A 16,809-nucleotide genomic window follows, 5' to 3' on the forward strand; every position below is an offset into this window, starting at 1 on the left:
CGCCCGCGCACGCACACACACACACACCCCGGGTGTGATGGCCAAAAATGTCTCCCAACATCGTTGAATGTCCCCTAGGGTTGGGGGAGGGCAGACTCTTCCCCAGCTGACTGAGCTGAGAACTGCTGGGCTAAAGGGCTCAGCTTTGCAGAAAGAAGTAGAGGCTACTGAAGAGTGAGCGGAACTGTCCCCAGGCCTCCCAGCCCCCTCTAGCCACCCGCTTCCTGGTGAACCCACCCACGGTCACTCCAGTCTTGCTGGGAGGCCTGGGCAGACCCGGAGAGCCCGAGTGCGTGCGCGCCTGTGGCAGGTGTAGATGAGGAAGCGGGCTGCAGGATACTTCTTGGCACACTGCTGGTCAGCTGTGTGTGTCCTTGAGGTGTGTGGGGGGGGGTGCAGGGAGTACTGCCCGTGCGTGTGTGGGATGTGCGCAGGGTACCTCTGCTCTGCTAGGCCTGGGGGCGGGGGGGCTTTGGGCTCCAGCGGTGCTCTTCCTGGTGTTTTCCAGATGTGGCCCTACTGGGAAGGGCCAGGTGGATGGGCAGGGGCTGGGGTGAGGGAGAAGAAAGGCCAAAGGACAGGAGGGCGCTGCCCCAGACACAGAATCCGCTTCTGCTCTCGAATGCTCTGGAGGAGGGAGGAGGGCTCCTCCGGGCCGGGCCGTGGGCTAAGGGACCAGGCTCTGGGCCACTATCGAGCCCCGCCTCTGCGGACATGGCTCCACATGACTTGGGGTGCTCTTCCCAGGGTTCCCTGGAGGCAGGCGGGGGATGTGGGCCAGCAGCGTCCAGATGCTTCCCTGGGGAACCCCAGGAGGTGTAGAGAGCAGCAGTTGAGGGCCCTGAGGAAACCCCAGCCGGCCTCAGTGAAGTGGCCGCTCCCACAGGCGTCAGGTGCCTTAAGGGCACATCCACCACGGCTGGTGGCCCCGGGCCCCTCGGCCTACACCTGGTTCCCAGGAGCCCTCCTCCCCAGGCCCTGCTCTCTTCTTTGTTGGCTGTCTGCTGCAGAGCCCGCCATTTCTGCTTCCTGCAGTCCCGCCACACACGGCTCTCAACATCGTCCTGCGGCACACCCCAGCTTCCTCGCTTTCCCCTCTTTTCCTCCTCACCCGCTTCCTGTGTTGTTTCCCTGTGCTGAGACAAATCGCCAATTAAGCAGCCCAGCTGCAGGACGGGGAACAGCTGGGGAGGCACTGTGTGGCCTAGGGGACAGCTGTGCACAGCTGGTGGGGGCGCTCCCCCCCTCACTGTGCCAGCTATCAGGTGGCACACAGCTGCTGCCAGATAACACCTCTTCTGGCGGCTGGGAGTTCGCCCTTCCCCCGCCTCTTCCCTCTGTGGTTAAAGTGGCTCTTATTTCTCTGTTCTGCAGCCCCCTACCCCCCACCCAAACTGACTTGATTTGTGCATCAAAGATGGCAGCTCTGGAGATCTGCTCCAGCTCCACCTTACCCCTCCCTCCCAGCCTGGGCACAGCCTCTGAGGCCCAGCCCAGAGAAGAATCAAGCTCCCCACAGAGGACCTGGCCCCGGGCTGTGCTCTGTCATAGTGTCATTTGGATATGGTGCTCACTGGGCACAGAGTGTCCTAAAGGGGTGTCCTCTGTGCCCCTGTCTCCTGCTAAATGCCACCCCATCTCTGGCACTGGCAGCAAAACAAATGCCCCATCCAAAGGCAGTCCAACCTCTGGGTTCCTTGGCCGAGGCAATCCTTGCCTGGCCAGCTCTGACCCCGGGCCCCTTCCTGGTCCCCTGCTCCTGGATCCCACCTTTTCATCTGTGCCCCCTGAGCTCATTATCGGCTTGTCAGGAGGCAAGATGGACCCCCGGCCCAGCACACCCAAGTGCCTCATTTTCCTCTCCTGTCAGAGGCACCCAGTGCTGGCTGGGCTGCACACGGGGCCTGAGAAACAGCCGGATGGGGCAAAGGTGGCAGGAGGGAGCATGGTGGGGGAAGGGGCAGCCAGGAGGGGGCTGAGGAGAGGAGTGAGCTGCTGGCTTCCTGCCTTCCCCTGCTCCCGCCCTGGCCCAGCTAAACCTGCCCTGTGTTGCTGATTCCTCCCCCCAGGCCCGGCTTCTCTAAAGAAGTCAGGAAAGCTGGACTTCTGCAGTGCCCTCTCCTCTCAGGGCAGCTCCCCGCGCATGGCTTTCACTCACCACCCGCTGCCTGTGCTTGCTGGAGTCAGACCAGGTGAGACATGAGGGCCCGGAGGGGGACTCTCGGGGAGGTGGCGGAGCACCGAGGGGCAGCCGGCCAGGTGAAGGGGCCAGGTCCATCAGAGTGAGGGCCCCTAGCTCTCTACGGGGCTGTGGTCTGACAGTGGGTGGGCGAGGGGACGGGCCCTCCTCCCACGGCAGCACTGACTGGAGACCCAGCCTCCTCACCTCATTCCCAAGTGCTCTCCTACTTGCTTCTCCCTCCCTGTGTGCACTTGTGTGTGCATGCTTCCATGTGTGCCGGGTGCCTGTGTGTGTGCATGCACTGAGTGCATGTGTGCACATGGCTGGGATGTGTGTGCATGGATGTGTGCACAGGCCTGACTTGCCCTCAGGCCTGCCGGGGTCTCCTCTCCTCTCGCCAGCTGTGGCTGGGAAAGCTCAGCTTCTCCCTCTGCCCTCCTCTCAGCTGCTCTCCCGGCTCCTGGGCAAAGGTCCGGTCTCCCCGCACCAACCCAGGTGGGCACGGGGCGCAGATTGAAAGGGCACTCGGGAACCCAGGGATCACCCGTGGCACCTGGGCTGTTCTCCCAGGACTGGAACTGGCTGCTGACGTGGGGGCTCTCTTGCTTCAGTCTCGGGAGAAGGTGTTTGGCAGGGAGGACACCGCGACATTCCCCAGGGGTTGGAATCAGGCAGGAAGTTGTGGGAGCCGAGTCCTCACCACCCCCTCAGTTGCTTCTTCCCGCTCTTGTTTCTACCCCCACCTCGGCACCCATCTGGCAGAAAGAGGCTTGAACTTTTTCCGGACACAACCCTGTGTCCGCCCACCGTCTCCTGGGCCCTTCTATAGGACACAGAGAATGGCAAGGTTTACCCTCCCGGCTTCCTCCTCGGGGCCTCCTGGCTGGGAGCCCAGAGGCAGCCTGCGCTGGGGCAGGGCGTGGTGGCCTCAGCGTGGGGGCAGGGAGCCCAGCTCCGCTCAGCTTTTATGAACTCCAGAGAGAAGCCAAGTTTCCTCAGCCCCCTAATGAAACCAAGAGCAAGAGCAAGCTGATTGGAAACAGACGGGAGGGAGAGGACCGGCTGGGGGAGAGCTGGGGCCTGGGCCGGGAAGGGAGTTGTGTGTGCGAGGACGCATGTGCAAGGGTGATGGGGCTGAGCACACAAGAACGTGGCCTAGGCAGCAGCGGCCAGGTGCACACCTGCTCACACGCAGATGTATGTGCACGTTGCGTCCTGCAAGGTGCGGGGGTCGTGTCTGTCTCCTCCCTCATCCAGGCTCCCATCCTAGCCCTGGACCTCGCCTTGGGTGCAAACTCTAAGGGGGCGCCCAAAATTCAGTCGTCAGGATAAGTGATGTTTTAATGCAACGTTCTTTTTTAAAATATATTTTTATTGATTTCAGAGAGGAAGGTGGAGGGAGAGAGAGATAGGAACATCAGTGACGAGAGAGAATCATTGATCAGCTGCCTCTTGCATGCCCCACACTGGGGGTTAAGCCCACAAACCCGGCATGTGCCTCGATTGGAATCGAACCTGGGACCCTTCAGTCCGCAGGCCAAATCTCTATCCACTGAGCCAAACCAGCTAGAGCTAATGCAATATTCTTAAAAAATAAAACTATCGCAAAAAAACCAAAGAGCAAATATAAACATTTTAAACAAAAGATGGATCTGATGCTATCCTTGCATGGCCCTGCCTCGTTTGCCTCACGTTAACGCTGGCCCTGGTCCCAATCAAACTTTATTTGTCAAGACAAGCAGCTGATGGGTGTGCAAGCCCCCGTTTGCCAATTGGATTTTTTAAAATACGCATTAAAATGTTACTTACCTTGATTACTGAGGGCTTTTTTGTGCTGTCTCAACGTCCACGCCAGAGGCCGGACCCTCACTCTCCTTACCCTGGTCCCGGCCCTGCTCCCGCCCACTCTCCCTTTTCCTCAGGGCGTCTCCCTCATCTTCTCCACCCTGATGCCCTTTTCTTCCCGCCCACGTGCATGCAGGGAGCCCTCGGGCCACAGCGTCAGCGTTGCACTTCCCCTCCACATCCATCATCCAGCAGTCGAGCCCGTACTTCACGCACCCGACCATCCGCTACCACCACCACCACGGGCAGGACTCGCTGAAGGAGTTTGTGCAGTTTGTGTGCTCAGATGGCTCGGGCCAGGCCACCGGACAGGTGAGTCCAGAGGCCCGAGAGCCCCACCACAGCTCATCTCTGCGTCTGTCCGTCTGTGTCAGGATCACAGGGAGAGGGCCCGAGAGCCGAGCCCACCCGGGACGGGAGCAGCAGGGAGCCAGGAGCGCGGGCACCTTAGTTTTCTGGTCTGCGGTAGGGGTTTGTGTATCGTGCCGGAGCCTCTCTGTCACCGTCCAGAAAGGCGGGGGCAGCAGCAGGGCCCACACCTTGCTCGGGCTCCCGGCCCTCTCTTCAGTCTGTTCCCCCACGAGGGCACCTGTGAGCTGTGCCACCCAGACCAGGCCCCTCACCTCCTAACACCCCTCTCAAGCCTCGGGGCTGCAAGGATTTTCTAGACCAAAATCTCCCCCCGGTGGCACTGTTGGCATTTGGGGTTGCTCATCATCCTGTGGTGTGAGGCTGTGCTGGGCATCGTGGGGTGCTGGGCAGCGTCCTTGGCCACGGGGGCTGTCATGGAGACTCCGGTTGGCAGGACTTTGAACAGGCGGTTTCCAGGTTGCTTCTAGGTCTGTGTGCAGCCCTGCTCCTCAGCCTGGGAGACACTGGCTTCCCGTGGAGCTCTGTGGGGGCTGGGGGGCACTGCTGTTCTCCGTCAGTGAGCCTAGGACCCAGGTCACTGACCAGCAGAAATTCGGGGTCACTCAGGAAAGGAATTATTCCAAACAGTGGCGGTCCAGAGACAGCCCTGCAGGGGGACAGTGGTCCTCACCGCGTCCCCGGGAGACCACGCTGGGTTGGGGCACAGTGGTCTCTCGACCTTTGGAAAGGTGCTGGCGCCCCAGCAGCATGCTGCATGGCAAGAAGGCCCAGCTCCTGTCCCCCAGCCGGTCCAGCCTGGAGCCCCCTGTGAGAGGTTAGGTGGGGAGGCCATTCAAAGGGCCAGACTCATGCCAGACCACACCCAGGGAGAGCAGGGGCGGCCCTTCAGGTGCCCCACACAGGTGGACGTCTGCTAAGTGCGGGGGCATTATTGATGGGGGGCTCCTCACTCCGTCTTCCCTCCCTCCTGCTCTCTCTCCTTCTGCTTTCCAGCTCCTTTCCCCCTGGGCCCTTTACGGGTTTCTCTTCCTGGCTCTGCAGCTCCTTAGCACACTCAGAGGCTTGCCCACCTCTCTGGACAAGCTCTGCTCGCTTCAGGGGCACTCAGGGCAAAGTGAACGTGACCCCTGACAGCTACTGCACTTTCTCCAGAGATGCCGGCAGAGTCCTTGGGAACTGCCAGCCCCTGTACCAGGCCCTTTGGGACTTCTGGGGTGTGGAGTGTTCCCTCCACCTGCCTTGCCTGCCTTCTCACCTACAGAGACAGCCGGGGCTGGGACTCAGTGAGACCAACCTGGGCGACCAGTTTAGCCCGGAGAGCTGGTCCCTCCCCCGGGCATCCTGACGGCTGAGTCCTGACCCTCTCCCTTGACTTGACTGTTCAAGATTAAGGTCTCATTTGGCCTAGAAGGTTCTCTTCTCAGGGCAGGTGCTTTCTCCAAATAGACGATGGACAAACAGCTACAGACGGGGGTGAACAGCTACCCTGGTTAGTCAGGGAGGCTGGCTCGGCTGGGCATCAGCCTCTCTGGGTTTCTTCTTGTGGCCTGTGGTGCCCAAGAGAGGAGGGGGGGCGTCTGCAGTGAGCCTGCTCCAGGTGGCCCAGCCTCTGAGAGGAGGCCAGAGATGGCACCATGCTGTGGGGGAGGAGAGCACCAGGGGCCCAGGCTCTGCAGCTGACTTCGCGGCAGGCGGTGGCCACACAGGCGGCACCTGCCCCTTGGCCACCTCCAGAGGAGAAGCCAGCACGCAGGGCGTCACCCGTCACCCGGAGGCCTGGCGGGCACGCAGGTGGCTGGGTCTCACCTGATCCCGATTCAGCCGGTCTGGGTGGGCCTGAGAACCTGTGTTTCTCTCCCAGTTCTCAGCTGCTGCTGCTTCTGGTCAGAGGACCACTTTGAGAACCAGTGATCCAGAGCCCAGAGGAGTAAATGCCTAATTCTCGTGAGAGCTTAAAGTTGCAGGTCATCTTTACAGAAAAATGTGTGTGTGCATACAGAGATTTTACAGATGGTCTGCAGAAGGCATGCCCAGTGCCCCCTATGGCTTAGCCTCAGACCCCAGTGTGAGGCCGACTGAGAAGAACCACATCAGTCAAGGCCAAGGCCAAACGGAGACACCGCTCAGGGTAGATGCAAAGAACAGAAAGAAGGTGCCTTGTTAGCTGTTTTTCTGGCAGAGAGAAGAGACCACCAGTGCAAGGGAGAGGTCCCAGGGCTCCGTGAGGGGCAGGAGGCCTGGCTCTGGCTCAGCCTCCACCAGCAATGCTGGAGCAGCCAGGCAAGCCCTCCTCTTCATCTGTCACTAGCATGCACTTCTAGCTCTTTTAAAATGTATATATATTGATTTTAGAGAGGAAGGGAGATGGGGAGAGAGAGAGAAACATCAGTGATGAGAGAGACTCACTAATTGGCTGCCTCCCCCCCGCCCCACACTGGGGATCGAGCCTGCCACCCGGGCATGTGCCTCCACTGAGAATGGAACCGTGACCCCCTGGTGTATAGGTTCACTCTCGACCACTGAGCCACGCCGGCCGGGTTGCACTTATAGCTCTTAACTCGTGAGGTCGTAAGATGCTGCTGCAAGTCACAAGACCTTGAGATTTTACAAACGTCCACCTATAACCCAACCAGAGCAGGGACATCCTAGCCTGGTTGGAAGTTGCTTCTAGAGACCAAATGTTGTAAATCAGCAGGTGTTGATGTTCAGCCATATCAAGCTGGGATTAGCTTTATTGGGTGGGATTCGTGTTTTAGATCCTCCTGGGTATCTACTGGCTCTGGGGACCCCCTCGGGTGCTTGGAGAAGGAGGTAGAGGCTGCCCCGGGAGCAAGTGCTGCCGCGGAAGCCCCCATGTCCCAGCTTCCCAGGGGCCCAGGCTCAGGATGGCGCCTGGAGAAGAGGAGAGAGGCTGTGATCTGTGGAGTTTCCTGCCCTGGTGGAAAAGCAAGATAGGAACCAGATAGGCCGTGGGAAGGAGGGAAGGCAGTTGCTGCTCGTGTCTCAGCATCAACCCTGCAGAGCTGGAGAGCCCTCTGGCCCGTGTCTGGAACTGGAGGGACCGTTTCTGAAAGGACACTTGACACCGAGGGTCTCCAGCCCAGGACCAGCAGCCACTGCTTGCTTTTGTCAGGGCCTCTGAGTGGGCAAGAACAACCAAGTCCAGGAGGGACCTCTTGGAGGGACGATGTCAGACCTACGCTGGTCACTAGAGGTGAAGGATGGTGGGCAGAACGGCCAGAGTTCAGAGGAGCGTGGCCTGCACGAGTCAGCGTGGGCCTCTGTGGTTTTAATGTGCAGCGGGCGGGGGGGGGGGGGGGAGGGGACTGTTGATTCAACTCAGTCACTGGGACTTGAGTGCTGCAGGCTTGAGCCACACAGAGGTGGCCTGTGACTCGCTGGGGAGCCTGGGTGGCAGGCAGTCTGCTTTAAAGGTCCCGGGGGGGGGGGGTCAAGAGCATCCTGGAGCCACAGGGCAGAGAGAGGTGGATGGTGGTTCAGGGAATCTGGCTGGTCCCCACGTGGGAGACGGTGTTTTGTGAGCAGGCCTGGGAAGTGCAGGAAAAGGCACTGCAGACAGAGGGCCCTGCAGTGAGCAGGTGCGCAGCCCAACTGTGAGGCTGCGTCTGGAAGCCCCAGTCGGTTTGCAATGGGATGTACCTGAGAGGAGGGGCTATAAGGGCACCAGTGCTGGGAGGGTCTCCACCATGGGGTCCTTGAATCCCAACTGGGGAGACCCTCCTTTATGTCAGATGCAGTCAGAGCCGTGGAAGGTTTCCGGAGACAGGAAGAGTCTGGGCACCTTGGGATTTAGGAGGAGGGTTGTTGCACCTGCTGGCGAAAACCCATAGGACCCATGGAGTCAGACAGACACGGCTGTGAACTTCAGGCCTCACCAGTCACAGCCCAGCGACTGCATCAACCACGTCGCTGCACAGAGCCTTGTTTCCCCAGCTGCGAAAGGGGGAGGGAGGGCGGAGCTTCCCTTGCAGCAGGGTTTCCCACCTGCAGCACTGGGAACCTTTGGACCGATGAGCCCTCGTCCTGGGGGGGCACCCTGGGCATTATAGGGTGCTGAGCAGCACTCCCTGCCCCCACCCACCAGCGGCTCACAGCAGCCCCCGGAAGTTGTGCTAACCGAGATGTCTACAGACACGGCCGGTGCCCCCTGGGGAGCAGAACTACCCCCGAGCGAGCACTGCTGCCAGAAGGTTCCGTGGCAGACGGAACACAAGACGAGTAAAATGCCTGGCACAGAGCTAGGCACCCAGGGCACTGAGCTGGTGAGCACAGCGGCGTAGGGGAGACCCCTTGCAAGTCTCATTGTCGTTGTCCAGGCGCAACCAGTGATGACAGAAAGGTGGGCAGACATCCATGGGGTGAGCGCCGCAGGGGTGGCCTGCCAGCTGGAGGAGGAGCAGGGAAACTTCCCAAGGTCTCACACCTGGCTGGCTGGGAGGGCAGAGCGTTGCCCCGTGAGAGAGAGGCCAGTTTAGGATGAAGAGTTCTGGCCCAGCTCCCCTGAGCTCCGGCTGCTGGTGGTCCTCGGGGACACTGCCCAGAGCAGGGGGAGGTACGTGCCCCCAGCTCAGGGAGGTCTCTCCAGGGACCTTTGCCTCGCCTGTGGCGCCAAGGTCCTTGGGAGCTCTGAGGCTGACGCACGCGAGGCCACGCACAGGAGTTTGAGGTACAGGAGGGAACGAAAGACAAGGGACGGATCTAGTGACCTGGCACCCTGGTGTCTGAGAGCCTTGTACAAGGATGTCCGCTAAGGAATGAATGGCAGCAATGGATTTCCTCCCGGGCTCTTCCATAGCAAAAGGACCAGCTCCCCACCGTCCTCGGGCTGCTGGAGCCGAAGGCAAGCCCCCCAGTGCCCAGCATCCCGCAGGCCATGATGTGGGGTGGAGGATGGCAGTCCTCCCTGGGTCAACCAGACCCACCCCGGGGTAACTGTTTGCCCCCACAGAGGGGGGGCTCGTGTGTGTGTTGGGGGGACACAGGGAGGAGGAAAGCTGGTGCATCTTTCCTGTCAGAGGAGAAGGTCTTCAGGAGTGAGAGTCTAGGTGCAGCTGGTCTGTGGGTAGGCGGCACGTTTTTGGTACCGAAAACACATTCCCTGAGAAATAACAAACCACCCGTCGGACACCCCCTTCCTCCTCCCACAACTTCAGAAGAGGACCATGAAAGATTAAAAAAAACAACAAAAAACAGAGAGAGAGAAATACCTGATGAGAGACCAAACCGAGGCCTCCCGCCCTCACCCACCCTGTGCCCGGAGGAGAGGACCCTGCTCCGCACCGTCCGCCGGGAGCGCCCGCTCTCAGGAGCGAGCTGGCGTGGCCGCGCAGGGGAGCGTGTGTCTGTGTGTGATGTGCCTTCATGCGTCACTCTATTTATGTTGTTCGCAGCCCAACGGTAGCGGCCAGGGCAAAGTCCCGGGGTCATTTTTGCTACCGCCGCCGCCTCCAGTGGCCAGACCTGTGCCCCTTCCTATGCCTGATTCCAAATCCACCAGCACTGCCCCAGACGGCGCCGCCTTGACTCCTCCATCACCTTGTAAGTGGACGATGAAACGGAAACCACACGCCCCAGCCCGTCCAGACAGCCTCCACTGCAAACAGACAAGCCCCCACGCCCTGCCCATCATCCAGTCTCCCCCGGCCTAGACGGCCACGGAGCCTCCCGCTCGGATGAGAGCAAACCTGAGCCCCCCACCACGGCCACCCCGGCCTCAGGCGCACCAGCCAGCACACCACTAGGCCCCCTGCCCGCTGCTCCCGGCCCTGGCCCCTGGCCCAGGCCCCTGGGGGGCGGGAGGGGGAGCACAGTGGGGCGCAGGCCGGGGTGCTGGCCGGGGTGGGAAGGGACCGGGAGGCGCAGCCATGCCATCTTCATGCCTGATTGCTGTATTTTTTTGTTTTTCGTTTTTTTGTTGTTTTTTGATTTTTTTGTTGTTTTGTCGTGCCCCCCCACACCAAGAAAATTTAATGTGACCACAAGGCGACGCCACCACCATTCCCTTTTTGCCTCGCCCCCTCCCCTCCATTCAGGCCTCTAGAAGGTGCAGCAGGCCCGCCCTGACCCCTCCCTTCAGTCTCACATTTGGTTTCTCGTTGTTCCTCTTTTTTCCCTCCCTCCCCTTCCTTCTCCCCTCCCTCAGTTCCTCCCCAGGTTGGATATTCCGACGAGGGAGGGCTCTGGACCTTGGCTTACTTCATCTCTTTCTCTTTCTCTCTCTCTTTTTTTTAAACCAATGACAACTTTTGTCCAGGGGAAGAGAAAAATCTGAGTTGGGAGGCCCGAGGTAGACCCGACGTGAGGGACAGAAGAGGCGGCGGGTGGGCGGTGTGCCGTCTTCGGGCAGGGCGGGCGGGGTGTGGGCAGCGCTTTGGGCGCTCTGGGGGCTGGCAGGCCGCAGGCCAGGACTTCCGGGTGGGAGGGGTGGCCCATCTCACTACTTTTCTCCGTCTTGCGCTCTCTGTCTCACCTTCTCTCTCATGGTTTGAGTTCTTTCCCCCTCTCCATCCTCTTCATGCCATCTTCCCATCTGCATCCGCCATAAGACATCAAGTCATGGTCATGGTCATTGGAGGTGGGCAGGGTGGGAGAGGGGACCAGGCTACCGGGTGGCACTTCTGGACAGAAGCTGGTGAGCATGGGGTCCCTGGGCTGTATGTGGTACAGGGCAGGGGGTGGGGGGCTCCCAGGCAGCCTGTGACCCTCATAATCCCCTGTGGGGGTCTCCTCCTTCCTGGGGTTGCAGGGCCCCTTCCCTCCCCTAGGAGCTTGCCGAGCTCCTCCTGAGAAAAGCTCAAGGGTGTTGGGCTCGTTTGCCCCTCAGACCCCAGAACAGTTGCCCTGGGCACCCAAGCCCGGGGGCTCCGCCAGGGCCTCCAGCCTCCTCTTCCTCTTGTGCCTTGGCCTGTTTCAGACCCTGGGGAAACCCAGGGCCATAGCACCTGGCTCACCCATCAGAGGAAGGTTTGTCACTCCTGGGCCCTTGCCGGCAGCCACCTCCTACGTCCCTCTCCAAGCCCGTCCCGTCTGGCCCAGCCCTCCCTTGGGCCCCTTCCGGTTCCCTGGACCATCGGCCCAGTCCTTGGGACTGTCCAGGGTAGTAAGAGGTGTAGCACCCAACAGCCGCCCTGCTGGAGAGGTGGCCTGAGAACAGCCTTCCCCAGGCAGGGTGGGACCAGTCCACCAGAGTCCCACCCTTCCGCCTCCCTTCTCTTCAGACCTGAGAGGACCAGTGGGAAAGCAAGGTCACCCCCTTCAGTGCTTGGAGAGGAGGGCTCTCCCGGCCCAGCTCAGTGCCTGGTTGGGTGCGGCGGGGAGAGGGGGGGGAACGCGGGGGGGGGGAGCGCGGGGGAGGGGGGAGAACTGGGTCTGTGGGATCTCAGCTGAAGTCTCCAGGGCCCCTCCCAACCCCTGGCCAGGAAAGAGGACGCCTGGCCCCGGCAGAGGCTGGGGGTGGGGGTGGTGTGTGTTCCTGGTAAGAGGACGAAGGGGCCCCTCTGGCCGGTCCTTCCCACCGCCAGCCTAAAGCTGGACAGCGTGGTCTAACCCAGCGCCTCCCTCTCAGCAGCCCCACAAGGGCAGTGCCAGGTGGGCCCCCGGCCTCACGGGGCGCTGTCCTCTCTCTCCTGCTCCCACAGCATTCGCAGCGACAGGCGCCTCCTCTGCCAACCGGTTTGTCAGCATCGGACCCCGGGACGGCAACTTTCTGAACATCCCACAGCAGTCTCAGGTAGGAGTGTGGAGGCGAGCATGGGCGGGGGGGGGCAGGGGGTGCAGGCACGGGGGGCATCGTGGTGTCAGGGAAGAGGCCAGGGTCTTGGAGTTCGTCTGGGAGAAGGGCTTGGGGCCGGTCTGCAGGATCCAGGCTTTTGCACGCCCAGCTGAACCTGCCTCCCCAGGCAGCTCCCAGGCCCCCTGGCTAACCAGCTAATTGGATAATTAGTTCTGACAACCACGGCCCTGGGGAAGGGGCCAAGGACCCAAGGCTGGAGGCACTCCGGGCCAGGCCTGAGAGAAGCAAAGACGGAAGCGAGGCCCAGGCAGGGTGGGACAGCATCTGTCTCGTTGATCTCCTCCTGCTCTGCGGGAAGCCCTGGTCCCCAGCCCTCCCCTCTCCCCTGGCTTTGGGTGGGCTGAGGAGGGACAGAGCTGGCCTGGTGGGCCACGTGCCCAGAGACTCTGGCACCGGGGCAGGGCAAGTCCCATTGTGCCCTGGAGGCTCCTCCCCCAACTCCCCTTGAGTCCTGTTAGAAAGAAGGGTGACCAAGCTTCTGGAGCCCCCCCGTCCTGCTCCCATCTGTCTCCAGTTCTCACAAGGAAACACCCGACCACCCCCAGCCCTCCCGCTGGACACCCTGGACACTGCTTTGCACAGGCATGTACACACACACACACACACACACACACACACACACACACGTCCTGCCTTTCCCATGCCTGTCCCCAAGAGGCCGGGAATAGTCTCCAGTGCCCAGGCCCTTAGGGCACAGAGAGCACCCTCCTCGGGGGCAGGGCAAAGGCAGCTTGCATAGGGTGGCACTTCTTCTTATAAAAGTACCACCCTGGGAGCCCAGGGCAGGAGGCCTCAGCCCCGGGGAAGTCCACCTCCGCCCAGGGCCCTGGCCACCTCTGTCAGCTCCTGCTCCCTCTCTGCTCTGAGGCCTGAGTCCGGAGAAAGTTGGTGGATAGAAGTTTTGTATGTGTGGTTTTGAGGTTTTGTTTTTTCCCTTTTCCTTTCCCTCCCTCGGAAAAAGGAAAAAAAACAACAGCCAAAAACTTTGTCAAACTGCAAACTTCAGAGCTCCCTAGTGGCAAGGAGGGGAGGGGAGGGGAACTTCAGCCCCCTCCAGCTTCCCACCCCCTTTCCCCAGAGTCACGTCTGACCCGTCTGGTTTCCAAGAGCAACCAGACATGATGTAACACCCAGATGAACTTGAACTTGGGGGTGTTGAGAAGAAAAACAATGGCTCCGAGCAGGGGCCGGAGCCAGCCCCCTCCACTCTGTGCCAGGGAGCCCGGGAGAGCCCTGCTGGCAGAGGGCGGGAGGGGGTGCCAGAGGAAGGCACCTCTGCGGGCCTCCCTCCCAGCTCGGGGCTGGCACCGGGCTGCAGGACTCCAGCGCTCCCGCCCTCCGCCCTCCCCCCTGCCGCCCGCCGGCTGCCTGCAGCTCTGGCTGTTCCCCTGCTTGCTTGCTTGCTTGCGTGCTTGCTTGCTCTCCGGGACCACAGCCTCCAGCCCTCCCTGCTCACCCCATTTCCGCCTCCGAGTGCTTTCCCTCTGCACTTTCTCTGCTCACTTTGCTTGGACGGTGGGGCCAAGTCAGAGTATGAGGCAAGTTTTCCTCCCCGTTGTTCCCAAAAGGGGCCTGGGCCTTGGCAGGGAGCAGGCAGGTGTGCATGGCGGCGGTGGCGGTGGGGGGGGGACCAGAGCTGGACAAGCCTAGCCAGGAGCCCTTGGGCCTGGGGGCAAGCGGCGGCTGCAGCGGGTGGGCACCAGGGGTGCAGTGGGGGTCGGTTTCCACAGTAACCAGTGACTTTAGCTGATCTCTGGAGCACCAGATGGAGAGAGAACAATAGAATGAGGGAAGAAAAGAGAATTTTAGCAATTTTGTCATTCCCTGGGCAGCGCTTTTTACTTAGTTTTAATCAGTTTTGGACCTGGCTCAGGAAGCAGGGAGGGGTAAGCAGAAAAGCCACTCTGTGCTTGGCAGCAGATCCCTGTTCCTGGGGCCGGTGAGGAGGTGCTGGGGACCCTGCTGGAGCTGCCTTTGTCCCTAACTCCAAGTCTTCCCCCTCTGAGGGGGTCCCCAAGTTTGAGCGCTGGTGGTTGTCCCCCTGCTGTGCAACTCGGGAGACCCTAAGCAGCGGTTCTCAACCTGTGGGTCGAGACCCCTGAAAATACATCCTGCATATCAGATACTTACATTATGATTCATAACAGTAGCAACATTACAGTTATGAAGTAGCCACGAAAATAATTTTATGGTTGGGGGTCACCACAGCATGAGGAACTGTAGTAAAGGGTCGCGGCATTCGGAAGGCTGAGAACCACTGCAAGGGTACAGCTTAGGGCTTTGGCTTGGTCTGGAAGGGACCTGGTTGTCCCCAAAACCTCTTGTCTTTCACAGGGAGGGGCAGGGGCAGGCTCACAGCTAGGGCAGTGGGGTAGGGTTCCAGTGTAGCCTCTCTTTAGGAAGAGGGTCCCAGAGCGCATCAAGGTGGGGGAAAGGGGGTACCCAGGCAGTTTCTCCAAAGGCCAGGACAGGAAGCCCAGGAGCTGGCCGCTGACCCCACCCCCATCCCCCGACGGCCCGCGCTGGGGATGCTTCGTTTCCCCCACAACTTGCCAGCCCCTCCCCCCCCCCCACACACACACCATGAGCCTCCATTTGGCTTTCAGTCAATAGACGGGTCGGACTCCGGGCAGGTCTCCCCTGAGCGTGTTGTCCAGCATGTGGCAGGAAGTGTAGCATCTCTGCCCACCCAGTAAACACCAGTAGCATCCCAGTCACTATGACAACCCCAACCCCCACTTTTCCAAATGCCCTCCAGCTGCCCTACCCAATGAGCTAGCCATGGCCACGCGTGGCTGCTTACATTTCAATAACTAGAGAAAAGTTTAATCCTTCCATTACACTAGCCACACTTCAAGTGCTTAGAAGGCACAGGTGGCTACTGTCATGGAGAGCACAGAGGGCATTTCCACTGTGAAGGAAGTTCTAGGTGACCTCTGAGGCCTTTTCTAACTAAAACTCAATGTCTCCATCTCACAGTGGACAACAGCCTGCGATCCCAAACCAGAGCCTGGGCGGGGGTTGGGGGGTGGGGGGGGCAGGTCTGGCCTGCAGGCAGAAGTGTGTGACCAACACAAGTGCTTTAAATATTGGAATTTCCACATGAAATTCTGTCTGGATTTTTGGCTTCTTTGGAAGCAGCTTCCCCAGGCCCTCCCGGTGACGCTGGCAGCCTTGCCCTCGGCAGGACGAGCACGCCACATGTAGCAGTCAGGAGCCTCAACTCTGAACTGCCCCTTGCATTTGAGTCCGTGGGCAGGTCGGCCACCCTCTGTCCCTGGCCCCTGTGTGGGGCTGGAGCAAGGATGGAATGAGTGAGGTCCCGACGTGTGCTCTGTGGTTAGTTCTCCTTGGCCGCGGTGGATGGGTGTCTGTGACCCAGAGCCTGGGAGAGGCCCTGAGATGCATTTTCAGGGACCTCCATTTTGCCCCAAGGGGTACCACCGGGCATACCTAGGCACTGTAGACCACCGAGGAGAATCCTCCGACCCTACCCCTTGGCCATGAGGGGGGGCCAGAGCCTTTGGTGACGGAAAATGCCAGGCAGCCCATGATGGGGAAGGGGGAAGGGGTGTCCACCCTGGGAATGTTTTGCGCTGAGCGGCCACCAAGGCCCGTTTGTGGGACGGCAGCGCCCCCTGCTGGCATCATAAGAGAAGGGACATGTGCCCCAGGGAGCCTGAGGCCCTTCCTCAGTGCTGTAGCCCTAGGCAGCAATTTTCTTTTTGTTTGTTTGTTTTTAGTTGTTGTTTTAATCCTCACCCAGGGGTATGTTTTTATTGATTTTAGAGAGAGGGGAAGGGGGAGGGGGGAGAGAGAGAGAGAGAAACATCAATTGGTTGCCTCCCGTACACACCATGCAATCTGGGCATGTGTATGGGATGACGCTCAACCAACTGAGCCACACCGGCCAGGGCAAGGCAGCAATTTTCAACCTTTTTCATCTCATGGCACACATAAACATTACTAAAATTCTGCGGCACACCAAAAAAATACATATTTTTGCCAATCTGACAAAAAAAAAAAGGTATAATTTTGGCTCATTCACACCTTACTATTGTGTTGGCTGTTATCATTTTTTAAAAAATTGACAGTCTAAGAAAAAAAGCACTGTTATTAGTCATAGTTGTATAGTTTGTAGATTAAAAATATTTTATAATGAGAGAAAAAAAAGAAAGAAAAGAAGAAAAAGGCCAGTGTCCCTGACTAAAAATTCTTGTGGCACACTGGTTGAAAATTGCTGCCTTAGGCTAGAGAATTGGGGGGGGGGGGCGTGTGTCTACCAGGCCCCTCCCCCAGGACGACCACTGTTAGGGACTGAAGCCATGTGTGTCCCCCTCACCAGCCTTTCAGTCTGTGGGACCTTGGCTCGGGTGTACAGATGGGAATTTTTGCTTTTAAGTCTAAAGAGACAGAAAGAAAACTCAGCAAGAAGCTAGGCCACCAACCGCCCCCCACTCCCCAAACCCCTCCGGGGACAAAAGCTCTAGCCTGGCATCCTCTCCACCCTCCAGGACCCACACAAAAACTTAAACAATTGGAAACATGGCCAGATCCCAGGTCTGTGCTTGTGCCAGCGCCAGCCACGGGGGTCCTA

At 59.7% G+C, this 16,809-nt stretch overlaps 1 protein-coding gene across 5 annotated transcripts in view; it reads left to right on the top strand.

The window, feature by feature from the left end:
• NFIX (nuclear factor I X) overlaps positions 1 to 16,809 on the top strand; it is a 95,358-nt gene that overhangs the window by 74,090 nt on the left and 4,459 nt on the right. For 3 of the 5 annotated variants that reach the window (XM_059696547.1, XM_059696548.1, XM_059696546.1), the window contains exons 7-10: positions 2,070 to 2,192; positions 4,164 to 4,339; positions 9,811 to 9,958; positions 12,058 to 12,149. In XM_059696547.1, coding sequence (XP_059552530.1) covers positions 2,070 to 2,192; positions 4,164 to 4,339; positions 9,811 to 9,958; positions 12,058 to 12,149 — 539 coding nt within the window. The remainder of the gene's footprint in view (positions 1 to 2,069; positions 2,193 to 4,163; positions 4,340 to 9,810; positions 9,959 to 12,057; positions 12,150 to 16,809) is intronic. The other 2 variants (XM_059696551.1, XM_059696550.1) reach the window with 2 other exon arrangements.

The sequence above is a fragment of the Myotis daubentonii genome, chromosome 5 (assembly GCF_963259705.1).
Source record: "Myotis daubentonii chromosome 5, mMyoDau2.1, whole genome shotgun sequence".
Classification (NCBI taxonomy): domain Eukaryota; kingdom Metazoa; phylum Chordata; class Mammalia; order Chiroptera; family Vespertilionidae; genus Myotis; species Myotis daubentonii.